Below are 27,993 nucleotides of genomic sequence, written 5' to 3'. Positions count from 1 at the left end.
GACGTCTACACGGGCGAGCGTCTGGCCACGTATACAAGATGGCGGCGCCCACGCGTTAAACAATCGTCGCAGTAAAGATATTCCATTATATTATTTACGCTAGCAAAACATCGCCGACTCTACAGGAGAGTCTCATAGGCGGGTCGTGCGCCCTAGCGCGGTCCCCGATCGTCCTTTGAAACGCGAGACTGTGCTCGGCACCGCCGCAGCGCACGTTGACGGTCACGATGCCCGAAATTTGTCCCAGTGGTTTCGTGGAGGACATCGAGGACGTGGTACGATCGGCCGAGGATGTCTTCTTGCCAAAGACGCGTAGCGAAGTCGTTCCTCGCGCCAGGAGGCATAAAAATGCTCCTGATGCATGCGGCGACAGTTTCTTGCCAGGTGAGATGCTTACTCGCTTGCAGTCGTCGCCTTGGCGCAGCAGATGTGGCGTGTTGTGCCGGTGGCATGCGCTTCGTGTTGATCGCGATAGGGGCTGATCTGGATCGAATTTGACAAACTTGATAGGGTCATTTACGTACGCTGCATTTACGTACGTCGCAGCTTAAAAATTTGGTCCCGATCGGGATCGATGGCAGTCACCAGTCATCCTGTAACACCGGTGTTAGATGCTCCTTCGTTAATGAACTTTATCAGTACAGTGGTAGGATAAGGTACATTGAATCCACGAGTGAAGTAGAAACGTTGACTTCTGACTGGCTTTTGTAACAACGTATGTTAGATATCAATCGACACGAAGGCCAAAAGGAACAAAGTACTAAAGGGGCTCTGCAACACTTTTTCAATTAATTACCAAATGGCTTACGAATTGACCGCTGCAAAAAAAAAAAAAAATCCGTCCGGTACGAGCAAAGTTACACAAGGTTGTCGCCTGCTGTAATTGCTTTCTCTGTTCTCTCGCCCCGACGAGCGTGCTCGAAGCTAAGCTGGGAGTGGTGGCAGAAGTTACGTCACGCGCGCGTCATGATCTTCAGTATATTTAGACGCGGAGCGTCTTATGGTCGAGGTCAATCCGGTGTGCGGCGTGAGCACCCTTACAGAGCATGCGCGATCCTCTCTCTCCTCTAGGCATCCCTCCCAACTGCGTTTACCATGACCTACTACACTCCTGACCTGCCCAGAGAGCACCTCTTCCAGCGCCCACGTTCTAGTTCATACCTTCTGCCGCTAGGGCCGTAACCTACGAGCGGCGTGGCGCTAGGCAGCACCTGCTCGCTGACGTCATCTTCACTCTTTGTGGTCAAATTTTGACCAACAAAGCACTCGTAGTGCGTATTTATGATCCAAAATTTAGAATTATTCAGAAATAATAATACTAAAAGACATTCAGAATTTTTTTGCAATAAAATGCACGCGACCACGCATAGGCTGCCCTACATCGTGTAAATCTACGGGTTCCCACGTTTGTCAACCAGTGTGCTATAAATACTCAAGCGCTCTGAACACCTTGCTTAACCAGCAATGTATGGGAAGAAATAGTCACATATATGCCGCCAGTTCACTGCAGAATGCAGGCATTCTTATACCAGCGCCTACAAAACAACCGTAAAGAAACAGACGAACAGGTTATAGGTAGCGCCACCTACGGCGAGCGATTGAACGAGAGCGGGGACACGCGCTCCCATAGGAACCCCGCTATCTGAACAGGTCAGGAGTGTAGTAGGTCATGGCGTTTACACCCCCATTGCGCATGCGCGTCTCCTCCCGCTCTCCTCTCTTGCGCTGCCCCCCTCTCTCGCCTCGCGACGACGACGCAGGCAGCGTCTGCTAGCCCACGTTCGCTCCCAGCTCTCTTTCTCCTCGGCATCCCTACCAACGGAGTTTACACCACCATTGCGCATGGGCGTCCCTTCACCTTCTCACTACTCTCCTACGCTCCCCCCTCTTTTACCGCGAAACGCCGATGCAGGCAGCATCTGCTAACGAGTTTCTTTAATGAAAAAATAAACAAACCGACTGCTGGCGCTGCAGAACCGTTCACTAGCCACCCTGTGTATATAGGCACTGGGTCTTGACCTCCAGTGTATTGCCGGTGGGAAATTTCTCCTGTGTGTTGCTGAACAATATAAATTCGCAACGTGCGCATTAGCTGAATGTGGAATGCAGGTCTCTGTGTCCTACAGGAGTCTTCTGTCTCTCGTTGCCCATTAGCAGCGATTTGCATGTTCCCATAGGAAGCACTGGTTCATCACAGCATGTCGTGCGCCTCCCCAGGTTCCTCTCCTGAGCAACGCTGCGACGAGTGCCAGTGCAAGCGTTAACGCCCACTGCTTCGCACCCACACATGGTCCCCTTTGACCGGTGATAGTGTAACTTTTTCGTTTTTTTTTTAATGCAAACACGCGGCTTGCTTTCAGTGTGATCGTGAGCTGGTACGTGGCAACTTTTTACAGCTGCCTCAATAACTGCGAAGATCACAATGCCTTCAAATCAGCCAATGGCTGTAAATTTGGTGTATGGTGTGATCACTCGAGTATGTAGCATCATTCGTAAAAAGAAGAGGGAAAAATTCAGCTGACTTTGAAAATTGAATGTAAATTCTAGGCTGCGTGCTGCATTATGATGTTTGGCTCGCGTGTTCTCAGGACCCTCGACTATTGATCGGCGGTGTTTTCTGACCATGCTGGAAAAGTGTAGCTGGGCCCTTTTAAACTGCTTCGAAATCGAAAGCAGGAAACTGATTTGGACATGTGTCTAAGATTGTTCGTGACGCGCCAGCCATCAGGAACACTAGGGAAATTGAGAAAGCTGAATAACTCATGCTTTGTGCAGATCAAGCCGGAGATAAGCAACCCAAATATAGAACGTTATCACATGCAACAAAGTAAATCTGAAAATGTTTTTGTCAGTGTAAGCATACGTGGAATAAATCTAAAAACGTTTTGCCAATATCAGCATATTGTAAGTAAACCTAAAAACATTTTTGCCCAATATCAGCATATGTAAAGTAAGTCTGAAAAGATTTTTTTACCAATATAAGCATGTGTGACCCAAATCTGAAAGTGTTTTTGCCAATATCGGCATATGTGAACTAAATCTGAAAATACTTTTGCCTATATATTAGCATATGTTGAGAAGATGCACTCACATCTTCTGAAGTAAATAAAAAACAATTATTATATTTGCACGTACGCTGTGATAGAGCCGGTGCGTCATGTAAAAAACCCAGACATAATGAGCTGCCATATACATTGCAGTGAATATGAAAGTGTTTGTCACCAATATAGGCATTTTTCAAATACCTACTTATCAGGAATATTAAGTGTAAAGAAAGTATATTCATTTCGAAAGAGACTTGGTTATAGTGACACCTTACTGTACCTTCTCTTTCACATTCAGGCACCCACAAGATTCACGTGAAAACCTGGGGTTGTGCCCACAACAGCTCCGACAGCGAGTACATGGCCGGTCAGCTAGCCGCCAAAGGATACACAATCGTCGGTGAGGACATTGCAAGGCAATCAATAATCATGGCGGGAATAAGTGGCAGTTTCTGAAAAGTGTCTCCACATCTTTGCGAAAAACATTATTATATTTATTTACTTGAAACACCTTAATTTTCTCACAAGAGACTTTAGGTAAAGCAGGGGTCAAATTTGAGACTTCCTAGGCAGTTTGTGCCGCACTATTCGCAATAGTCCAGTGTGTAAAACTATATGCGTAACACAATAAAGTGTTCAGTGGACAATGGAAGAAAAAAAAGAAGTTAACACATAAATTAATATATAGTACAGTTATGATGTGGGAGTCCAGCAACACGGTTATAGTAAACTTATTCATTGTAAAGAATCAGTTTATGTATCGAGAATTCTACATGAGGCACACCACAGAACAGCGCTCTGGATTAATTTGGACCAGTATTGGCATTAAATGTCACTATAGCCTTTGCTTCAAGATCACTGCTTTCTGTCCATTGGTACTCTAATGAAGCGCGATGTTTTTCTGCTTAGGTTATCACTGCGCTTGTTTTCAATTTAGAAGCAAGTTGTCAGACAGGAGCAACAACGGCTTCAGAATTCAATTCCACCCTTGGCCGTTGCCACAGACGATGCCAGAAGTGCGGACCTGTGGCTGCTCAACAGCTGCACGGTGAAGAACCCCGCCGAGGACCACTTCCGGGGTGCCATCGAGGCGGCCCTGCAGCAGGACAAGAAGGTGGTAGTGGCGGGATGCGTCTCTCAGGCGGCGCCCAACGCGGGATACCTCCGCGGCCTAAGCATCGTCGGCGTGCAGCAGACTGACCGCGTCGTTGAGGTGGTTGAGGAAACCCTCAAAGGTGCCCGCACCTTTCTGCGCCTTGTCCGTTTTTTTTTTTCAAGCCGGCTTCAACATCGTAATCGTAGTGATAATTGCAGTGTCACTATCGTCAGTGTCATAATTCTGGAATTATCTTCCAGTTGATGTCGTTTCTGATAGTAATCCTAGCAAAATGGTTATTTTGTTGTTTAACTTTCAAGCTCCGTTTATTTTCATAAATGTTGTGTTTTGATTTTCTTAAGTCTGCTTTAATCTGTCATTGTATCTGATGTCGAGTTTTGCTAACATACTTTATTAATAACTTTGTTGTATTTTTCTTGGTTGTTTAGAACATTGTAACTTTGTTCCTCACAAGTTACATATCATTTCATTGTAACCCCTCTTACTCGAATGTAATTGGGCCTTGGAGGTATATTTAAATAAATAAATAACATGCCAGACTAAGCGTGTCCCCATAGACACTTAACTACCTCATATGGCATCTCTGTGAGCACCAGTTCTGTCATTTTAGCACTCATAGTTGTAGACTGAACCCTACTTGTATCTTTCTGTTGGGAACATAATGCCATGCTGCTTTTAATGCCATGCTGCTTTAAAAAAAGGAGCTTTGATTGTTCAGTTTTTTTTTAATGCTTGCCGTCACTATCGAAGGTTTACCCTTCACTGAAAGCTACAAGCATCTTTGTTTGCCTCTTTTAAGTATTTGCAGACATTTTGTTTTTCTGCTGCAGCAAAGAAACAGCTGCATTTTCACCGTAAGAGTGATGGAAGCAAAAAAGAATTCTTTACAAATTTATTTTAAGAAAATGCAGTGCACAATGCATTTGATAAAGTGAGGCAGTGCCAAAGCAGTACACTTGTATTGATTTCCTATGCTTTTATAAAAGTGATCAGCCAACACCAGCATTTATTAGTCAAGAGCAACTGCTAATAAGTGCTAGCCTGTGCTGGGCTGGGCTGCTAACAAGTGAGCAAGCATGGTTGGCTTCAGACAAACACCACACTTCTTTAACAAATCAATTATTGTTCTAGAGTATATTTCATCTTGGTTGCAGTTTATGTGACTGTTTTTCTGTGCTACTAAACATCGCTAGATTTTTTTTTTTTTCAAGGTTGACCTAAAAACTGTTTCTTGAAACTCAGTTTACTTCCATAAAATTCTTTGCATTCATAACTACATTCCCCACAAGTTTCGCACGCCCTATTGAACCTGCGAATCATCAACAGTTGCACGATGGCGTATTACTTGTAGCGACTGCACATATTACACACATATCCCTGAGAGAAACTATTTTACCAGCTGAATTACGCACAGTCAAACAAATATGTTTTCGACAGGCAACTCCGTTCGGCTCCTGGGTTCCAAGAAGGAAGGCCGACGGAAAGCCGGCGGGGCCCCACTGACCTTGCCGAAGATTCGACGCAACCCGCTTATCGAGATTATTGCCATCAATACAGGGTACTCTTGCATATCATATAGACTGACTTACCGTATTAACTTGCCATAGTCATCGCCCATTGACACTTACCAAAGTTTCATTCTTCATATTTACTAGATTGATGAGAGGACATTTTCTAGGAGAAATTTCTAAAATGTGACGCATGCATTAGAGTAAAGTTTGGAAAAAAAAACAAATTTTCAAGTCCCAGATCAGAATGTGAAATCTCAAAGTTAAGGCTGTGGTAGCTAGAAGCTCCCATGAAAATCCTTGTACATCGCTTATCACTATCACTCTAATGTATAGTGCAGTAACTACAGAGGTTCAAAGCTTTTCTTCCTCCACGAGAGAACGAAAATACTATTTCAATCGCTTACTTTGTAAATATAATGAGGAGACAATCAAGTATGGTGATAATATAAATTGGGCTGGGGAGTTTTGTATGGTGTCAGAATTGTATGCATAGAGCACTTTGAATAAAGTAGATGCTAAACCACCATTAGAAGAAAGAAGAGACGAAGGTAGTGTACCAATTAGCTCAGCGACAAGTTTCACCGAGTGAGTGCAGTGCTATTAAAATCAATGTTAAAATAGATACCATGTTAATGTTACTAATATAAAAGATGCTTTCAAACAGAATGGCTTATGTTACATATGTCCCCTCCTTGAACTAATGAAGCATGAACAAGTTTAGGTTTAACTAAAAGTTTTTTTGCGATTTTTTTTTCTTCTTCACGCGACTTCGATGCTATTTTTGCTCCGTGATATCGCACTCATGCTGCTTGAGCGCCCCCTCAGTGTGCATTTTTGGAACTACGTTACTGCATTCCTTCCACTGTGGTCTTGTTTTTGGCACCATTGCCACTTTTGCACACGAATATTTCACGTGAGACGGCAGCGATGAAATGAACAAGACAGTATTAAGTTCCGCATTGTTTTCAGCTGCCTCAATCGATGCACCTATTGCAAGACGAAGCACGCCCGCGGTGACTTGGGCAGCTACTCAATCGACGAACTGGTGGCACGGGCAAAGCAGGCATTCGAAGGTAAATCTGCTTGAACTGATGCACACTGTGCCGATACAGATGTAGAGAACTACTACATAAACAGCAGAGCCAAATATCTGTTGCATCATAGAGAACATATTTTTTTAATTTGAAATGGGTGCTATGTAGTTTGGAAGACCAATCCAATGTCTTACACTTGCATTATTTCGTTTTAACGACGGAGCTGTTGACCTTTTCATTATGACAGTTTGCATCGCTAGAAAATTATCATCATCAGGAACGGGTATCGGCCACGAAAAGTGTGCAATCCAAGATAAATTCACAATAAGGTTATTTAGGCCGAGCACAAGAAGACAATTATTTCTGACGAAATGATTGTAATTAAGCCTAACAAAGCATAAATGTCTTATTGGTGAAAATTAAGGTTGTATTAGTAGCACTAATTAAGTTGCATTTGATTGAAGCAAACCCACCTGATACACTTAAAACCGAGCGATCCACCACATAGAGCTGTGAAAAATGTGCTCGATTCTATACAGTTACAACCAGTGGTTTCAGGCGCTTTGATGGGGGCGTCGGAGGGTGCGTTCCAGAATTCCATGGGGTCTAATTATGCTAATTAAGTGATTAAGCATGGCCGAGAATGGTATCTCTCAATCGAGTATAATTCAATCTAGATCGTCCGAACTTATTAAGACTACTTTAAAGTGTACTGACAAAGGATTTTGGCCTCTCGTTTTTTTTTGCTGCAGTGTGTTCCTGGGGGCCTGTTAGTGATAGCACGACACATCGTTTTCATCAGCACGTGACAGACAATTATTTACAGGCTCGTTGTTACCAACCAGTGTCAGTTTCAGTTTCAAAAACGACAAGCCACCTGGTGCAACAATCACCGCCAAGCAGGTGCCATGCTCGACCATGTTTGCACACAGAAATGCGACGCACTTCTGCGCGGTTTGCATCAAGAATCTTTTCAAACAGGGAATGGGACAGCAATGTCATCGAACACAAATCGTTCAACTCGTGCTTCGTGTCCACAGACTCGCGAGCAGCTGCCGAGTAATAGTTTGCTGGAGCAAACGCGGCCAAAGAAAAATGGTGGTTGTGGTGGAGTCCATCGACGCGACAAAGACAAGGACGACGAAGTTGTTATAGAAACGTGAAAGCACGCCCCCATCAGCTGGATCGGTCTCGCATGTTAGATGCTGCGCTGCACATGGTGCGTGGACGGGGGGAAAAAAAGCAACAGAACAGGCCAAGTTTGCCAAGGGAGGAAGCGAGGAGCGCGAGAAGTGAGGACGCATTGGTCTGGTCGAGCATGAATGTCCAGAAGGTCAACATCTGTTTGGAGAACCTGATTGGGCACCAACGTCCGAGGAACTTCTAAAACGACAAATCTCCTGTTCCTGGCACCTAGCAGTCACGACGCAGAAAAACAGGACAGGAACTTCTCTGCCGCGTCGTGTCGAATGGGTCTGTGAGGGACAATGCCACCACCACTTCACCCCCTCATTAACTGTGAGCGTTCCACGGTTTGAACTCTTTTGTAGAGACATTTTGAGCTTTCAGCTTATGCAGTGTATCATGTATCTTGTTAGTTTTTGTGTTGAAATATATGTTTGTGTGCAGTGCAATGGCATCCTCTTCATTGCGGTCCTAACAAGTGTCTCTCACACGACTCTTAAAGCATGCTCCCCGAACTTTATTTCATAACAGTGGCTATGACACCTTCATGACTTGCTGTAGTGAGGTCATATCAGAGATGTAGGGGTCCAAAATTTCCCCTTTGAGGGTGTCAATAGCGGAATGAAGTCAATCACACCTGCAAACTTCAAAATTAATTTTAAATACCATCCAAAATATATTCGCTGTAAATATTTGGCAGATGATATACGCATCTTCGTGGGAATCAATCTCTGCACGCTATCTTGGCCTCGAAATCTTGTGTCAGTACTCCTTTCATTTAAGCAATGCAAGTCAAATTCACAATGAGGCTTATGAAGGCAAGCTCAGGAAGGTACTAATTACTATTTAGACAAGAGGAGTTAAGACTGAGATTTAATCTAACCCAGCTGAGATGCTTGAGTTCCATGTCGTCAGTTATTCTAATTCTAATTTATTTTGAGTCAACCTTGAAGACCACAAGCTTCGTGGTCTTTCTCAAGCTGCCCACATTTCTTTTCTCTTTTAGCAATTGAAGTTCCAGTACTTCTAAACACACAAAAAAAATACTAAATGGTAGGGATGTGCCAATAGTAAAATTTTGATCTTAAATTCGAATTGAATAATGCCAAATAGTGGAGGCAAAAATGATGAACATTGAATCTAATATCGAATTCAAAAGGTATAGTGAAACTTGATAGAGAGAATGAAGAAATTAAATCTGCTCATCTTCTCGAGCACTTAACGTGGCAGGGGATACATGGTGCTGAATGTTCCGAGTGACTGCTGCCCAAGGACTACAAACTGTCATCCAGAAAGACAAGCTGTTCTACGTGACCTAGTTTAGGGCTCTCTGGCCGGGTTGTTACAGCAGTTCCTGCAGTTCAAAACATAAGTTCTAAGGGTCACCAAAGGATAATTCTTTGAAATGTTGGAAACTGTTGGGATACCTTTGGTATGAGGGGCTCATTGAAGTATTCTTGAGCCCCTGGACAAGTTCCGAGCTATGTGGTGGTTATTTTTTTTTATTATTCTAGCGGTACGACGGTTTCCTAGTATGCTCCCTGGCCTTCTTTTATGGAGCCATGACATTCAGAATGGCGCGACGTCTTTTACAATAAACATGTGCTCACTTTTGAAGCAGAATGTCAGTGAAAGATTTAACAAAACACCCACAGTAACGATGTTACAGCAACCCCAGCTGTAAAAAGTTCAACCATTGGCCTTTGTAGCGTTCAAATCTTCGTCTTTGTCGAATAATTCAAAACTTTGAATACTGGCTATTCGAAGGTCGAATCGAATTATTGGGTTATGTATTATTCAATCGGAATTTCGAAGTCGCATATTCGAGCACCCCCACTCAACATTCGGAACGCTTCAAATAATTTCTTGAAGTACACTATACTTTCAATGTCGATACTAAGGCACAACCGATTGGTGTCCTTGTTCAATCTCGCAGAAGGCGTGCGCGAGATCTGGCTGACCTCGGAAGACACGGGAGCGTACGGTCGAGACATCGGGGTCACACTACCCGACCTGCTGCGGGAGATGGTGCAGGTCATACCCGAGGGCTGCATGCTGCGGCTCGGCATGACAAACCCACCCTACATTCTTGACCACTTGGAGGTGAGTATGGAGGTGGAGGCGTTTCTGTCCATCTTTCAAGCTTCTTTTTCAATTGAATTGGAGTTTATTTGTCCTCAATTCTTGCAGGAGCAGACTAGAGGCCATAGAGCTTGACAAGGGACCTCTGTTACAAATTAGTTTGGCACGTATAGTACCACTGAACGAGACAATACAACATAACTTACAAGAACATGTTGTTGGGCTAGCTGGTTCGTACTGAAGAAATATTGAGGACATAACCGAAATACACAAAAAAAAAGAAGAAAGAGGACAGGATAGGGTGCCCTATCCTGTCCTATCTTCTTAGTATTTTTTACAGCTATTAGGATTGCGTCCTTAATATTTATTCAGTAGGACAATATACGGCAAGTATACTTCTTGATGTTACACAGTAACTCAACGACATTTATCGTAGTCCTACTGCCGAGCCGGCGTTCTTAGTAAGTATGAGTATATTCATTGCGATACCACAACAAATGCGAGGTAAAGCGATTTGAAATGATTCATGGTTTCCACTGACATTGGCGATGATTTGTTTACAAGTGCCCTAAAAATAACTAATAGAAGTGGGTGACAGACAAAGCAGTTAATGCGACTTCTTCAGCAACTAACCTATCTCCTCCACTATTCACGCAGTATAATTGTGCCACCTGCAAGTTATTGATTTAGAAAGAAAAGTTTGATAAGATTGCTAACTAGAAGAGCAACTCGTCATAGACAACAGCTGCTGCGTCCACTGGGCATATACACCGCTTTGCAATTTGAGCGCATTGTGTGTTTTCTCGACAGGACATGGCTGAGATCTTGAACAATCCCCATGTGTACTCTTTCCTTCACGTCCCCGTGCAATCTGGGAGCGACCCTGTGCTGACCGAAATGCGAAGGGAATACACGGTCGCCCAGTTCCGCAGTGTGGTGGACCACCTACGGAAAGCGTAGGTATCGTCCGAGCCTGCTTGAGGTATTTCCGATATTTTTCCACCACTTGCGGATTGCTTTCGCGTCGTCTTATTAGAGTTCGGGTGAAGCGAAATGCATGCTTTTCTCGAGTGCTCTTGTAAGTTATGTCGCGCCTAACCTCGTTGCTGCACAATGATGGCAACTTGTGCTCAGTGTCGCAACAGCCTATTGATGGCAATGACAGCTTGTTTTGGCATTCCAGCTTCAGCATCGAACCGAGACGTTTTTCAAAAGTTGTGCAACCTTTAGACTTACCTTTAAACATGTTTAGAAATGTGAGAGCCAATTTTTTTTTTCTAATGCATCAACAAAATTTAGGCTTGCACCCTTAAAACTTGCTGGCAGTTTGCGCTAATGAAAAAAAGCTAAATATATATTTTGTGGTTAATTATGTAGCTAAAACATTTTCTTTTTTTGTATGATGGCTTTAATAACTTCTATTTCTTTTTTTGTTTCCTTAATACTGCTAAGCGATATTTGCAACTTCGCATTTAGTTTTCATGCATGTCCCCCGCTCCCTCTCGTTTCTGTTTTCAGTGTTCCAGGAATCACAATTGCTACAGACATCATATGCGGATTTCCCACAGAAACCGAAGAAGTAAGTTTCCATGTATATTTCATGCTAAAAATGCAGAGAACGTGTTTTGTAAACAGCATAGCTCGTTTTTTGTTTTTTTGTTCATTTTTTTTATCACAAGAGGCTTGGTTGGCCACTTTTCGACCCTGTACATCGGCTTTGATTTGTCCACGCGGATGACAATAAAACGAGTACTGACAACAAAATTAGCCAATTTAAGCCTGAATTGAATTTGATACAGAAGAAAAGAGAAAGAAAGAAAAAGAGGAACTGCCAGACCTGCGTGGAATGTGCAGCACAGTTCCAGGGAATGCCAGAAGAGTGGCCTTTGTAGGGCATTTCTTTAACGCTCTTGGAGAAACTATTAGTACCAGTACACTAGCATGGCACCTACTACGCTATTAATCACTGTAAAATAGAGAGACATGCCCTGTTCCACTAGTATTTGTTATTCTTTGGAGAAGTGTCATACACTCTACACACCTGTAAGGCATTATGTGCACTATGCTGATGTTGCGGCTGACGACAATGAAGAATGATGTCTGTACCTCTTTGTAATGCGTTGGAAGCACTCAGCGACCCACTCATTATACAATTAGCACTGCGTGACACCAGGTTGTTACGTTACACTTCAGAAGCGCTTTATCGCACATGTTAACGCGATTCCTTAACAGCCGTGAAGCCTGCGTAGGGTCATTTCGCGATGGAGTTTCAAGCACCGGTGTGGCTCTGTGGTAGACAACTGGACTGCCACGCCGTGCGCCTGGATTCACATCGTATTCTATCCTGGGTATTTTTTTTTATTGATTTCGTTTCGTTGTCTTACTTCGCGCGATAGCAGTTGCAGGTACTGGAGGCGGTGGCCGAGAAGGGTGCCAGGATCGGCTTTTGTGATCTCAATGAAAGCAAAAGAATACCACCCAACTCCACTAGTGCAGAGCTGCCGTAATTTTTTTTACATTTCTTTTCTTTTTCATCTGAATGCAACATGTGGGAATCAAACCAGTGTCTCCACGTTCATCGATGCAATGCAGTGTTTGCTAAGCTACCAAGACTGGTGCCAATAAGGAACTGCCATTGGCATTTGCCTCTTTTTGTGGGGTGTTGAGTAAATTACTGATGCAACATTTTCGACATTGCATTTTTTTTTTCTGGCCTAGAAATACTAGCACGTCTGTGCTCCCTTAGTCTGTATTGACGCACGTGGTTCTCACGCAGGACTTCGAGGAAACGATGCAGCTGGTTCGAGACTACAAGTTCCCTTCGCTCTTCATCAACCAGTTTTATCCGAGGCCCGGCACCCCTGCGGCCAGCATGAAACGAATTCCTACGCACATAGTGAGTTGATCACGACACTGATGACGAATTTGCATCTGCACTGCTACATTGTTCATGTTCCACACACACATACACACACACATGCACATGCACACACATAAACACACGCCAATTTGTATGTCTTGCTTTCATACATTACTAATCTATGATAATTAGTTAAACTTCATATCATACTTTAATATAACAAAATATTTCACTTTTTACATCCAGAGAACACCATGTATATTGAACTTCAATATAATGAACCATGTTTATCCATGATTTCATTGTAACAAGGTTTCAGTGCTGCCATAGAGGAAGATTGATCTGACGAATATAACCTTCTGCTGGGGATTTTTTACCACGGCTCTTTTGGTTTTACAGCGTGCAATGGTTTTTGACATCACACATTCATCACACCAAGTGGAAAATCAGTGGTTCAGTTCAGTGAACATGATAGTAGCATCATGCTACTCTGGGCAGCATCCGAGGTTTCGATGACAAGCCATGGTGGGAGAATAGCTGCGACAGGTTTTCTTATCCAACATTACCACAGTGCATTGACTGGAATTCGTTTTAAGTTCACTTGTGATGTTCATCATCATCATCAGCCTGACTACGTCCACTGCAGGACGAAGGCCTCTCCCATGTTCCGCCAGTCAACTCGTTCCTGTGCTTGCTGCTGCCAATTTATACCCGCAAACCTCTTAATCTCATCTGCCCACCTAGGTAACCTTCTGTCACCCCCTAACCCGCTTGCCTTCCCTGGGAATCCAGTTAGTGACCCTTAATGACCAGCGGTTATCCTGTCTGATGTTCAACCACTATTAAAAGCACTTTGCCGGCACAGGATCAAGCCGCGGTCGCCAGATTTCACATTCAAGAAAACCGATTTCAGTGGCGAAGCGGCTTGGGGTCTGCGCTTGTCGGCGTCTAATGTCGTCACGATATGCCATGTAGTCGTGGCCTGTCATAAACAGTTATGCGCCACATAAATTGGACGAGTTCCACCACTTGCCATCCGCCCACTAAATATGAAAAGAATGATTTGCCCAACATGTAGCCAAAGAAGTTAGGGAAGCCGAAACACCCTTCTGTTCAGGCTGCTGAGAACTCAAAAACTGAGCACGTTGGGAAGAAGCCGCAGCAGCATTACCTTAAGGTATGCCGCATTCAGACACAGTTCGACATGACGTGAGTGGAGCGGAAACGCCCTTTTTCACATGAAGCCTCCTTCCCAGTTTATTTTTTTTTTCTGTATTGTGAAATTCAATTTCTTGTACTGCCGTATCATTCAAACATTCTTCTGGCAGTTCCCATGTCAGTAAAAGATCTTGGCAGCTCTGCCGTGCTTAGGTGATCAAATTTAAATTTAATGAAGCTTTTGTGCAACTAAGTAAATTGCCGATTCTATACACCCCATTGCCTCACATATACCGACTCGCTTAATAACCTGAAAGAAAAAAAATTGCGCATAACCCGCACGGCTATTTTTTAAGCATATATTTTTGTTGTTTTTTTTTCGGTGAGAGTTATATGCGAGAAAATATGGCACTGCGTGACAAAGAATCTTAAATGCATTATGATCGCACTAGTACGCGTTGATTGTCGATGCGTGTCTGCATGTTCTCGTGACTTCTTGCAGGTTAAGGAAAGAACGAAGCGGTTGTCTGAGCTGTTCCAGTCGTATGTACCGTACAACCATCGTGTCGGCGAACGACATACAGTCCTCGTGACCGACAGAGCCCACGACCAGAAGCACCTGGTTGGTCACAACAAGTTTTACGAGCAGGTGAGCCATTCTACTTATGCACCTTCACTCAAACCTCGATGTAACGAAACTGAACATAACGAAATATCGGTTATAACAAAGTAAATGAAAAATAGTCTCAATATAAATATAGAGTTAGGAATAAAGGCTTATAATGAATTTTCAGATATAAAAAACCTATTTCAGTGTAAGGTGCAACCTTATTATAGTGAGGTTTGAGTGTAGTAATGTTTAGAAATACATAGGTGGTGAGATTTTGTTAAGTGTTCAAAAGACCTTGGGGTTCATCTCTTTAGGCACTCAGGTGAACATTTGTGCAAACAAAGAGTAATGGGAATAAGGGTAACTAAAACAGGCGTGTATAATATACTGCGTGTTCTTTTAGCAGTTGCAATCACAGCAACAATTGATAATATGCGCAGCGTGTGCTATTGAAAAATGTGGTGTGCTTAGGGCTCTGTACACGAACATCTTTTTTTTAATTGTGTCTCCACGTGAGTGTGACTGCTTTTTTGGGAAACACGCAACCATGGTACAGCATTCATTCTGTAACCATGTTTACAGAAACATGAGTGACCGTCGTTACAGAGGAACCATGAAACCAAGTTCTATAACCACAGTTCCAAGCAAATAAGTGACCAAAGTTGTGGAACCATGGTTACAAAAACGCAATTGACCATATGTATGAATCTCCAACTGCAGTGGGTAAACTGGTATACTGCATTTCTGCAGTCCAAGCACGTTCGAGAGTCCTTATAACATATCAACTTCAAAGTTCGTTTAAATACAACTAAGGAGGCCAAGCTGTTCGCAAGTTATCGTTTCTTATCTGACGTAAGTATGTCTTGAGAAAGTGTGAACACAGACATAGAAAGAAATGGCTGGTTCTTATATTGTCTGTCACATACGAAGCTCAATATAGTGCTAAGTGCGTTTAGCCACCGATACAAGGGTATTCTCCTGGAAGAAAAAGCTATCGCTTGCAGCGAGATGAAGGGTCTTGTATCTTCGATTCGCGAACCCAAAGGAATGTGGGCTACCCTGCCTCCGCAGATTTTGCTACCCATGGAAGACCAGTACATGGGGCAGTTGGTGGACGTCGAAATCACCAGCGGCGGAAAGCATTTTATGCACTGCAACGTCGTCGGTATCAACACGGCACTTGACCGAATGCTTCCCAAGCCACTTCCTAAAGGTCAGGTCTCGGGCATCAAGCCGAGTCAAGACACCATCCAGAGCCAGCGAGTGCAGCAATCATACGTCATGTGCTCGGGACACTGCTTACTGGTGGCCGTGACAGCTGTCTTAGTAGCTGTGGCTGGCGTCGTGATAGCATACACACAAGGGCTTGTTTTGAAATAAAAACAAGAGTGCATGATTGTTTGTGATAGTGTTATTAGTTGTTAGATTGTGCTGAAGAAGGGTTGACATGCTAAATTATTATTAGGCTTTTTTCTTTGTTTTCTTAAATTAGGTTCCATACTAACATCCAGCTTCTCTGAAGCACCACAAGTATTCAATTTGAGCACACTTTAGTAGGCCAGTTCAAAATGTTCACCACAGTGCCGCAGGTCTGTGAAGGTAGAGGTGAAGCAGATAACCATGCACTCCACCCACATACTTGCCGGTGGGACCGCCACCAGCTGTAACAATCACGCCAGATGCGGCGGTGTAACTGTCATAGCATGCGACATACTATTGCATGCTCATGCTAGTACTTGAGATGCTAGTATGTGCATGTCACATGCTTTTACAGATTACTCAAACATGCACCAGACATCCCTAATAGTGATCAAAGGTCGTACAATGGGCCAGATGCCAAATGAGCCACTTCAATTGCATGCTTCTTTAAAGAATGCAGTCGACCACAGTCCCCCCTTTGTGCCGTTCAGTGCTAAATGGACTGCAGTGGCGTGGTCATGGCATTTGTGTATGCGTATTCTCAGGATGTAAATGCTCCAAAGGTCATGTTTATCAAGTCGACTCTGACAGAGAGGCAGACGGAGAAGTGATTCTAACTATTTTGGACCACTTTGGTATGATTGTAAGACACATCATAGCGAGGGACTTTTCACGAATTATGAACATCTTTGGCATCTAAGCACATAGGGGTGCTAGCATTTCGCTCCCATCGACAGTCTGATAGGATCAAAACTCCTTTAGGTTTAGATGCCGAGATTGGACATTGTGAGCTTAGATGTGGACAGTCTGCCTCCAAAGGCAGACTGTCGGTAAACTCTGAAGCTGAAAGTTGAACGGACGTCCTTTATAAGCCTAGCAACCACAGTGGGTAGCTGGCAGGGATGACCCTTTCATGAGAGTTTGTATCCAATAGCAGTAGAAGTATAGAACGAACATTTTAATAACCATATTATACATGTGTTCCTTTATATTAACACAAACATACAATACCATCATGTGAAAATGCTTTGCATCACACGCACATTTGCCACGTCACAACTACGAAATAGCAAAGGTAGAAGTTGCACTATATAAGCAGGACACTGCCAAACAGTGCGGAAGACTACAATATGCAACCGTTAAAATGTGGCGTCACCCTGGGCACAAACTCAAGCAACATTATCCGAACACAAAAAGTCTTAGAACTAGCGCTCTGCTCCGACTTCAGCTCCACAGTAAATCAAACCTACAGATGAAAAAAAGAGAGGGACCAAAGGCCTTCTTAAAGACCAAGGACTTTCAGAGACTAAAAGTCACTGCCGTTAAAAAATGCCATCTACTCGAATTCTCGCCGAAGACCCTCGAAGAACTGGATCTCTTCCACCGTCAGCATTCGGTGTTCGATGCACCACGCGAGAAGGCCAGTAAAATCTCGTCTTACGCGTGCTATATCCGCGGCTATCTCGTCGTTTTCGGCCTCCAGAGCCTCGATGTGCGCGCGGATCGTTTCCTTCTGTTCTTCCAGGTATCCGCGCTGCTCGACTCGACGTGTCCTATGTTGTAAAAAAAGAAGCACAATACGATACATGCAAGGCATTCCGAAAGATGTGTCCCGAAATCCACGATATTTAGGGAAAATCTGATATCTGCTCGCAGCCTTCCCGACTATTTTTTCTGGAAAGGTAAGCTATCTTAAGCATAGTAACACATACTTGCTGCCAAGATAGCCAGCAGGATCAATTGCCATGAATGTGTGTCCGTCATCCATGAAATTTCAACAGCGGATATACCTTTGGAGGTAATTTATATGAACTATGTAGTTTTCATGTGCAATGTTGCGCTACATGCCGCACGTCGCGACACTGGCATCACATAATGTGACCTGATGGTGACGCCCACTTTTGGAAATATCACCACTGAGACTGAGCTTGGAGATAGTGCAGCTAGTATGACGATTTCGTAGTCTTCACTGCTTTATTAAAGAACAGCAAGAAGTCCGCTGTGCTCTTATTAAGGCTGTATTAGGACAGCATCGGCCCCGATGTGGACTCTGCAGACTTCTGCCTCAAAAATCAAAATAAGCCAAAAAGGTCAGAAATGGTACAGTGTCCCGCCATTCAGCAGGCTATCGCAATATCAGAGAGGTCACCGTAGCCGTCTTTCAGGGAGCCTTTGTAAGGTGGGAACGACTTTGTACCCACTGTATCGGCACTCAAAGGGTACATTTTCAAGAATATAAATATATGCAACCATCGGATAAAAAAACATTCTTCTTACTTGGCCCAGTCTCATTACTTTACAAACAGACTCTGCATACACACTCATACCTCGATATAACAAACCTGGATAAAATGAAATATCAGCTGTAATGAAGTAAATAAAAATAGTCGTGCAATAGCAATAGTGTAAATACATCTTTGTAACGGAAGCGAATTTTCGGATAAAGTGAACTTATTTTCGCGTAAGATGCAACTTTGTTATAACAAGGCATGAGTGTTTAGGTATGACTATCACGTCATACCAAGACAGCTCAGTTCGCACTTAGCATACCTGCAGATTGCCGCGTAGCCCCGGTTCTTGAGCATGCGTCGCAGGTGCTTGAGGGCACGTGTCTGCTGGCCATCAAGGTGGGCCGTGCGCACCCGAATGTTCAGCTGCCGCACCGACATGCTGACGAGCTCGCTTCTCGTCAGCCCCAGGGCTTGGCAAATGGCAAACGCATCACCCAAGGGCGTGCAGCCTTCGTCGTTCCGAGCCTGTCGATATTACGAAATCACAAATGTCAAAAGGGTACAGACCCAAACTTTCAAAACTGTGTTTACTCTTCGGTGTGAATCTCCTGGATACGGAGACGGCCCTGGGCAAGTGTGAAGGTCGCTAAATGCCGACATTTTATTTTAACATTGGAGTCTGTTTTTGCATGGCGCACCTACTGACATAAACACAGGCGTGACACCAAACCACAGCATTAAATCTGGTGATGCACCAGTATGTATGTCTAGTTGTGATGGCATCGGGCACTAGAACATTCGAAATGGCCGCTTGTACATCATCAAGAACATTCAAAATGGCCACTTGTGCATCGACAACGGAGCCAGGAACGAAGCCCAGCCCAGAAATTTCACAATATCAAGCAAGAGCACGTAACATGCAGTTTGCACCAAGTTGAAACGTCAGGGTACAGTATGAACCGAAACAAGCTTTTAAAAACACATTGTTATTACTTTTTCAAGGTGCACTAATACAGTTTTCTTCAAGGCTTGGCCTTCCAGTTAAAAAAAAAAAAACTGTGTCAGTATCGCTAAGTGGAATGGTGCCCTATTTCATTCAGTATTCACATCAAAGGTCGATGATATATTTTCAATGGTGTAAAGGCCAGCTCCGTCCAAATTGCGGCATCAGGTATAGTAAGAGCGTTAATAGCAACCAATGATTTACGATGATGGTATGTAATGACTAAACACAGGATATATAGAAGTCTAAAAGATATATTCAGTGGAGAATAAAGACAGCGACATGTGGAGTGGTCTATAACTGTTGATTGAATAGGAAGTGATTGTGCTACTCAAATGTCAGAATGAGTAAATCACACGAATGACTCCTCCACTGAAGCCAAAAACCGGGAAGCAAATGCTTTCTAATGCAACTGCTACAGCAGCAGTCCCTGTTGAGAGGCCATGCCACAGATGGCCTGGGAGTACAATATAAAAACTTGTGACATCTTTGACATTATTCACATCTAAATGCAAACAATGAATCTATTATTTATAAATTCAAAACTGTTTGTAAAGAGTTTATGAATATTTCAAAATGTTAACTGCACTTAAATAAACACTAAACTAGTGCAGAAGTATCACAAATTTTACCCTTGCAGTTGCAGATAGTACGGAAATGCAAGTGCTTACCCTGCGCAACAGCTTATGTCACTGAGAGAGCCACACTATATCCAGGCCATAAAAGATTATTCAAGCTACATGGAGTTTTTGTGTGCATGTGAAGAATCCCCGTATTTATTCCTGATGCTACATTCGGGCTTATGGTGCTAAAATTTTCTTGTAAAAAAAATTGCGATTCTAATATCTATGCACGTAATTTTATGTGAATTGGAAAAACAGCCGTTTTACATTAAAAAACTATTCATTGATTTCATTCATTCTGCTTTTGGCACTCTTCCTTAAGAGAAATTGTTGATGGGCTTGTGAGTTCACAATAGCAAACTGCAGAGCTTAAGTTATAATTGTTCGTCTGTGTCCCAGACCTAATTTGCACTCTGCATTTAAGACTAGCAATGTTCCATTCAGATTTCCATAGCTTCAAAAATCTATATTAGCACATTCCTACCTGCGAACCATTTTGCAAGCCTTGACCTGCTCCAATAGGTTGCTGTCGCTCTTGACAACTATCCCAGCCTGTTTCAGCATGAGATGCGGTGGCACTGGAACCAAACTGCTCGACGTTGATGCCTGCGTGACAGTCACATACTGTTGAAGATGCAGTATCTAGGTTGACAAATTGTTTTCATTCTAATGTGCCGAACAGTTCAGATGCAGGACAAATGAAGGCTGTCACCGACTGCCCTCTTGTTCAGTTACGTGCGCTTCTGCTGGAACTGTAATCCCTACGTCGCTCGAACGAACTTTACAAATGCGAAGCTAGTTCATTGGAAAAGTTTAGCAATGGCGAATGTGTCCACAAATTTTTCATTTGCGGACACAATTGCCAACCTCAACAAAATGCTGCGTATTCAGTGACCCACTTGCCCTACCAGCAAGTAATTGCTTTTAAGGAGAAAGATAAAAAAAACTGAAAAGTCCCCAAGGCATCTTTTATGGGCGGAGAGTTCTCTTATGCTCACCAAATTGCCTTCCCTCCACCCATCCTTCACTTCCAGGCCACTCAAGACTTCTCGCTCGTTGCACCAGCTTGTTCGATCGCATTAATTCAATTCCTTCTTTTATTAATGACCCTACCCATAGAATCTTGGTGAATCAGCCAAGGATGCACATATACCTCAGCAATGATGCATTAACTAAACCAACAAGCTTACTCGAGTGCTACCCCTACTTGCAGTCTGCAATTGTTGTAGTTGTGTCTAGCATTTGCATAGAATTTTCCGACGCAAGTTTATCGCATTTAATGCGTAGATACGTACGCCTCTACAGCGCTTGCGCGTTTTACGTTCGATAAACTGATGTTTGACAACAGCGAATAATGCGGAATTGCTTGGTTTCAAAAGCCGATTAAAACATGTGGTGACCGTTTGGTCGGCCGGAACTATAGCGTGAAAATGGGGGAGGAATAATTATAGGCCGTCCTCAGGGTCTCGAGGTCAGGGTGCTCGACGGCTGACCGAAAGGTCCCACGATCGAATCCCGGCTGCGGCGCCCGCATCGAAATGCTAGAAGCGCGCGTATCTACTTAAATTTATGTGCACGCTAAAGAACCCCAGATGTTCGAAATTTCCAGCGTCCTCAGCTAAGGCGATTCTCTTAATCTTGTCATGGTTTAGGGACGCAAAACCCCAACAATTATCGGAGTGGTAGAATTCTAAGAAGCTGTCCGCAGGAGAAGACAGCAGTGCAGCGTGACTAAATATCAACGAAAGTCGTGGGTTCCAGAGCACGCCCAATGCATCCATGCACTTTGAGCTTCAAGAGCAACTTGTGCTCAGTACTCGGCAACTCAGTTGCTTTACTACACGTTTCTGCGGAAAAATAACTTAGGTGGCACGCTACAAAAAAAAAACCAAGGCCGGCATTACGAAACCTTGACTACTCACCGGTTGTGGAATTCATGGCACTTGTCTTTCAACCACGGTGAAAGTAAACAAATAAGAGAGAAGGACGAGCGGGCGCTTGCTGTTTCGCTGATGTCTAGTCTCCGTACAATTAACGTGCGACTGGCGCTGTTCGAGACTGGTTGAGACGGTTGTGACCATTTGTGACCACATGGAACAAGATGACCGCACCGCACTACGCCGCACTATCGCAGCTACTATTCGGTAGAAAGGTTTACTTGTTCACTAATCGCAACTCAAAAAAAAAAAATTCTGCATAGACTGCGAGCGATAGCGTACGCGATTTACCGCGTGTTTAAGGTGCTTATAATATGGCAAAAGTTTCGGTTTCGTATTTGGTTTGGTCACACCTGAGTGTTTGTTGTTTCGGTTTTTGTGATAATAATAAAGGATTGCTGGAGCAACGCCTCCTAGAAAAACTATGCTTGGAACGTCGCTTTCTTTTCAATTGGGAGCTTCCTGCCAGCGCAAAATCTCGGAGGCCATGCCTCTTACTGCGTGTTGCGTGTTGTTACTACGCCGCGTGTGACCGCTCGCCTCCGTACCGCTCAGTCCACGGAGTAAGGAAAGTACCCGACCGGGTTGCAGAAATTAGGTGCCTTTTTCTCATCTTCTAACCACTACCACCACCACCAATGCTCTCACAGTTCCTTCCTCCGTGGCTCAGTCACATGACAGTACCGCAGCTCTGTCACGTGACACCACAGCTGCTCGGAGGCAACTGTGAGAGCATTGGTGGTGGTGGTAGTGGTTAGAAGATGAGAAAAGGCACCTAATTTCTGCAACCCGGTCGGGAGCACGGCGCAGTGCCTGAGAGCATTGCTGCGTTCGCAAGGGGCGGCCGCCAAAGGCGTTCGCCTCCGTACCGGAGGGGAGGGTAAAATCCGAGGGTACGGCGGCACGTTCACGGCTCACGTTCACGGCATAAATTTTCTAGGAGGCATTGGCTGGAGCTTGCATATCTATATAAATGACCTTCACTTCAACGAACTTCAATTCACCGAACAAAAACTTCTCAAAAGTGAAGCTTAGCTCAACTGACACAGTTATGGTGCAACTTGTTATCGCTAGTAAAAGAAAGCATTAGTTGAAATTTAATTTGAAGCCTTTTATTTGCAATGCTGTTAATTTGAATGAGTTATTCTAACTTAACATGTTTTAAATAATTTATTTTGTGCACTTAGGACTGCAGTGGTCATGACTTGAGTCATTGTCGTAGCTCTCATAAACCTTCTCCTGCTGGGCGGCTGGGCTTGTCGCGCAACAAAGAACTTCACTTTTTTCAAGTGCATCAGAGCGGAAATTCTTGGGGCTACCCACGGAAGAAGCTTTTCTTCCTCCATGGTGCTACCTCTGCAAGGATCACTTCTTCCTCCGACTCTTCGTCTTTAGGTAGGACGCTCGCTAAATCACTTCTGTAAATAGAGTGGCGCACATGTCTCAACGCGAGGTCACTGGGAACAGATAGTTTTGAAAACACAAAGCGCAGTCTGTATAGACGTGATCAGGGGAGCGCTTCTTTAGTAACCTAGGCGAGGGGGGGGGGGCGCTAAGTCTGCCCCATACTGACTTAATAATAATGGGGGGGGGGGGGGGGAATGCTGCGCAGCGTTGAGCCTTCGCACCCTCCGAAGGGAAACCACTCCGCGTCAATGGCTATCTGTCTTCCAGATAATTTCTTATCAACATGACGTGAGATACATATTTGATCGTGTCTCAAAATACGTTCTTAGAACTAAAATTCGCTCTTAGCGAATTTCGTCAAACCGAAACGCGCGGGGATATATCCCATGGCGCTTCGGCGGGGGCCATAAAAAAAAGTTTGTACAATTGGACAGTTGAACGTTCGTTCAAGCGGTATTTTACAGTACGTTTCCTTTGCTCAACAATATCGTTCTGTCACAGCGCTAAAACAACAGAAAAATGACTACGCCGTGTTTAAGTAGACCGTAAGGTCGCTATCAAACCATTAATCATAATTAAGGCATCATTAGGCATGATAGTCTAAAGCTACCATATCCCTGGAGGGTTCGAGACTGTGCAATCTACGCTGTGCTTTTTATAATATTTAGAAAAAGAACTTGTGTTGCTAGCGCTGCTAACGTACTGTAATCAAGGTGAAGTGCACCTGAAAGTTTTCCCGAACGAACAAATTGAAACAGTTACCACCGCAACATTGCCGTGTTTGTGGCCTATGTTTGAAGAACCCATATGACAGCTATACTTCCGTTTTGTTATGATCTGGATGTGTATCTGTATGGTACATCTCTGCGGCCACGATGTCGAAATATTGTAGCAATCTGACGTCATGAAAGTTTACCACGTCATGAAAACCTGTTCCCCCTTCACGTGTAGCGCATGTCTGCATCCCGCGTCCCCTTTCTGATATGCGCCACACGTGATGAGGCAAAAGCTTTCGGAGCTGTGCATATTTAATTTCGTAGATACGCTGTAAAGATAGTTTGCATACTTCGACACAATATTGTCACGCAACAATAGTTATCTATCATTTGCATATTACCGTGCATGCTTTAATATGCCACGCACTTTTTACTGCAAGGTCGCAATAAGCGACAAATACTACCAGTGTGAAGTTGTACTTGTGATAAGCAACAAGCCTGCAGTATTCAAGGAAGAAAACGTAAGGAACGCAATCGATTGTACTGCTTTAGTAGCTCGTTAAGAAGCCCAGGCGTTGTCCAAATTCCCAGAGCTCTCCACTAGGGCGTATCATGTACTATCGTGATTTCATCGTGTAACCGATCGCCCGTGTTGAGGAAAACACAAGGGACAGTATATGTGGCTTGTTTTACTGTATACCGTAATAAGTCTCACTTATTTTGAGAAAAAAAAAGTTAAGCGGACGATCCCGGCCACGGCAGTCACATTTCGATGGAGGCGAAATGGTATTGTGTTTTGGGTAGCACACCAGGCAGTCGAATTTCCGGAGCCCTCCACTACGGCGCCTGTCATATCCATATGGTGGTTTTGGGACGTGAAACCCCATATATCATTGTAATATGAAAATCACCCTTTCCGTAGGTATACGAAACCACCTTCGAATTCAAATGTTGCGTTTTTCGAAGGTTGTGGTCTTCGATCCCACGGACGGCAAAGAGGATTTTTCGTCCGCTTGACTTTCTTTCAATTTAAGCGAGAATCATCATTACATCATATAGTTAATACAGTCAAGAAAAGCACATACTACGTCCCCTGCAGGGGCGTTGGCAGATTTTTTTTCGGGTGTGGGGAAGCACCTTTTTTTATATTGTCGTTTTTCTCTCTGTATGCCAAAGCTAAAAAAATATTGTTGGGGAGGGGGAGTCCGGTGTGCCCCCCCCCCCCCCGGGCTACGTCACCGGTCTCCTGTTCCTGGCTTAATTGTCGGTGGGTTTCATAATGAAAACATGTTGCATTTCTGTGGGGTGCAGCGACTCTGGGTAATGGAGTAGCAGGAACATTTTACGTGGTTCAGAAAAGGAGAGGTAAGCACTATTTCTAACACAATGGGCACGAAGCTCCTTTAACCAATCTACAATATTGAATATTGGCAGTAACTCATGTTTTTTCGCCTTCCGTATACGAGGTATGTTTGAATTATGCGAAGCATTTCTTGATGAACCAGAGAAAACTTTCACGTTTTCCACCGACGTAGCCACCTCTGTTTCGGTGCTCTCATCGTCATATCATGCACGGCACGATGTATGACGAACATCATTACGAAAAGTCACACCATGGAAATCACCCGTATGGGATTTATGTCGTAAGAAATGACGTAGATATGCCTTGTCATTATAGAGCTTTAAACATACCATAATGTGCAGCTTATGATGTGTATGTACGACAGACATAACACGCATGACACGTATAACATGCTAACGCAATGATGAAAAATTTGTACTGCATGGTAAAAAAAAAAGAAAAGTGGGGGAGTCGTGAAATAAGCGGCATACATGAAAAAGTGTTATTGCAGCTTTTTTTTTTTTTCGTATGTTTTGTCAGCTGGATTATGCTTGACATAATTAGCACTGCTGGTTCGTTACCAGACGATGCGTAACAGCGAATGCATTCGGAAAGTTTCTGCCCGAATTCACTGCGCGTTCACGCGAAAAAGCGCCATGAAAATCGAATCCGGAACGGCAAGAATGCAGCTTACTGAGAGGGCGCCACAAAACTTCTGTACGGCTTGGTGGCGTTAGCCAACGCCCGATCTAAAGGGTACAGCCATATCAACCCATCCATCTAATGACATTTGCAAAAAGAGCGCGCGGTGTAAGTTTCGTTGTTTTCAATTACCTCGTTGTTCTCTACCGTATTGGTGTGAGTAAGAAAAACACTTTCAAATGGTACTTAACCAGAGTGAGAACAGTTCTGCCTTAATCTTAATTGTTAATGCCGAATGCATACCGTCATTGCGGCTTTGCCAGCGATGCCAACAAGCGCTGAACTTCGAGAAAATCTCGCCGCTCGCCTTCGACAGTGGTTCGTGTGGTTTCGTCCTTAAGAAACTAGCCGGGCTGTCTCGCTTACTCGTCTCGCGCACGGGGTGGTGAGGCCAATGGAGCCAACGTTACTAGATCATGTGAGGTTGAATGCAGCTGCCATGGACACGAAGTCGTACCGGCAAAAAGTGACTTGGGTGCCCCCCCCCCCCCCCCCACCCCCAACCCGCTCGTGTGGATTTGGCGGAAAAAGTGGTAGGTGCGAATCGTTTGGTTGTATAGACGCACGCGCAAGGAGCATGGTTGCGCATAGGCGTACTGTTTCGTTTCAAAGCTACGCGGAAAGGTCACTCATCGCCTAACTTAGCCCGCCGGCACCAGCGTATTGGGTGCGAGGTCCACCGCTGTGCCACCGTCTGTGTGGCGCGGTATGGTAGATCACGTGGACACAGCGCTCGCATCGGCTGTTTTGGAGGCACAACAGAACACTTTATACTACCATGTTTTGAACTGAAGCGAGCTGGATACGAAAGTTTAAAACATGATTTTATAGCATTTTAAGCATTGTATAGTCGTACATATTCGCAAATCCGGCGTCGGTGGTGTCGTCGACACCCCCACTGCGCATGCTCGCGTCTCGCACCGACTGTTTCGTGTCAGCAGTGTTCGATTTCCGCAGGATATGTGTGTGTGTGTGTGTGTGTGTGTGTGCGTGTGTGTGTGTGTGCGTGCGTGCGTGTATGTGTGTGTGTTAAAAAAACACAGCATATCCACGAAATGAATGACGATGAGTGGGGCGAAGCGTCCGTCAATCCGTCCGTGCTTCCGTCCATGCGTCCGTCCGTCCGTGCGTCAGTACATCTTTGGCCTATGGGTGTCGGTGAGCCCTTCAAAGCCGCTCGCCTGATGCTTTCAGATCACGAATGATGTGCATAAAAAAATTGCAGAAAAAATGGCAGTATCGGTTTTAAGCCTCTTATTTGTATTTTCTTTATTTTGCAAAATGACTGTACGGCTAAAGAGCAAACGGGCAGACCTTTGCAAAAATGACACCACGAGCTGATAGAAACCTCGTAACAAGCTTTTAGGTTGTACCTTGGGGTTTTGTATCGGATAGCCCTTTGTGTACAAGGCTACAAGCGATGGTCAGTTGTAAAGGATAGAAGGTGACCACCCGTCCCGCGACTTGCGAGGCTGTCTGGCAGCGAGGGCTCTTTTCCCGCGTCCGGTGAGAGATACGAAAATCGTCAAAGATAACACGCATATCCCCACTTTTAACTATTCGGCAGCGCCTTATGATCAGCTGCACCTCCCCCTTCCCCGCCCCTGTTTGAGAATATGTTATGCAAGAGCTTCCAAGTTTACGACTTCAATAAGATAAAACAAATAGTGTCGAGTACTTTCCAAGCTTTGTGTCAGCAACGTGTGGAAACGAAGCCACTGACCTTTTGCAGCTGTTTGAGGTGGAAGTGCGTTGGTGTCGGCTGTAAAGTTGGCGGGTATGCGCCACAGAAAGCTGGTTCTGACAAGCATATCACAGCCATATACAGGATAGTATAGTAAGGGGGTAGGAAAGGGAAGTGAATGGGAGGATGAGAAGTGATTTGAATGTGAGAAGAAATGAAAGGAAGAGGGTGGTAAAACAACATGGCATAGCTTTGTGTGGTATAGTTTAGCAAGTGGATTGGGAGAGGTAATTGAGTATGCCGGGAGAAGGAGAAGGCCACCATCTCC

The 27,993-nt window shown here is 44.2% G+C and overlaps 2 protein-coding genes across 2 annotated transcripts; one reads left to right on the top strand and one right to left on the bottom strand.

Annotated features, from left to right (window-relative positions):
• Positions 1-62: 62 nt before the first annotated feature.
• LOC119163646 (threonylcarbamoyladenosine tRNA methylthiotransferase) lies at positions 63-15,997 on the top strand. Its single transcript, XM_037415686.2, has 11 exons — positions 63-384; positions 3,343-3,444; positions 4,049-4,279; positions 5,599-5,719; positions 6,642-6,745; positions 9,828-9,994; positions 10,784-10,929; positions 11,492-11,552; positions 12,750-12,869; positions 14,494-14,640; positions 15,673-15,997. The coding sequence occupies exons 1-11, from the start codon at positions 228-230 to the stop codon at positions 15,979-15,981; spliced, it is 1,665 nt and encodes a 554-aa protein (XP_037271583.2). The 5' UTR covers positions 63-227; the 3' UTR covers positions 15,982-15,997.
• Positions 15,998-16,963: 966 nt separating this feature from the next.
• Positions 16,964-21,986, bottom strand: LOC119164951 (uncharacterized). Its single transcript, XM_075873393.1, has 4 exons — positions 21,800-21,986; positions 20,362-20,483; positions 18,571-18,776; positions 16,964-17,573 (listed from the first exon to the last, which is right to left on the bottom strand). The coding sequence occupies exons 1-4, from the start codon at positions 21,813-21,815 to the stop codon at positions 17,357-17,359; spliced, it is 561 nt and encodes a 186-aa protein (XP_075729508.1). The 5' UTR covers positions 21,816-21,986; the 3' UTR covers positions 16,964-17,356.
• Positions 21,987-27,993: the final 6,007 nt, after the last annotated feature.

The sequence above is a fragment of the Rhipicephalus microplus genome, chromosome 9 (assembly GCF_043290135.1).
Source record: "Rhipicephalus microplus isolate Deutch F79 chromosome 9, USDA_Rmic, whole genome shotgun sequence".
Lineage (NCBI taxonomy): Eukaryota > Metazoa > Arthropoda > Arachnida > Ixodida > Ixodidae > Rhipicephalus > Rhipicephalus microplus.
This window is presented reverse-complemented; position numbering and strand designations above follow the sequence as displayed.

What these genes read in the sequence shown, in the direction of transcription:
- LOC119163646 (XM_037415686.2), top strand. Translation starts at nt 228, where the DNA reads ATGCCCGAAATTTGTCCCAGTGGTTTCGTGGAGGACATCGAGGACGTG. An exon ending in GTGGACCACCTACGGAAAGC is followed by an intron (nt 10,930 to 11,491) that starts GTAGGTATCGTC and finishes TTCTGTTTTCAG; the next exon opens with TGTTCCAGGAATCACAATTG. An exon ending in TTCCCACAGAAACCGAAGAA is followed by an intron (nt 11,553 to 12,749) that starts GTAAGTTTCCAT and finishes GTTCTCACGCAG; the next exon opens with GACTTCGAGGAAACGATGCA.
- LOC119164951 (XM_075873393.1), bottom strand. An exon ending in GCTTGCAAAATGGTTCGCAG is followed by an intron (nt 18,777 to 20,361) that starts GTAGGAATGTGC and finishes TAATATCGACAG; the next exon opens with GCTCGGAACGACGAAGGCTG. An exon ending in GGCTACGCGGCAATCTGCAG is followed by an intron (nt 17,574 to 18,570) that starts GTATGCTAAGTG and finishes TTTACAACATAG; the next exon opens with GACACGTCGAGTCGAGCAGC.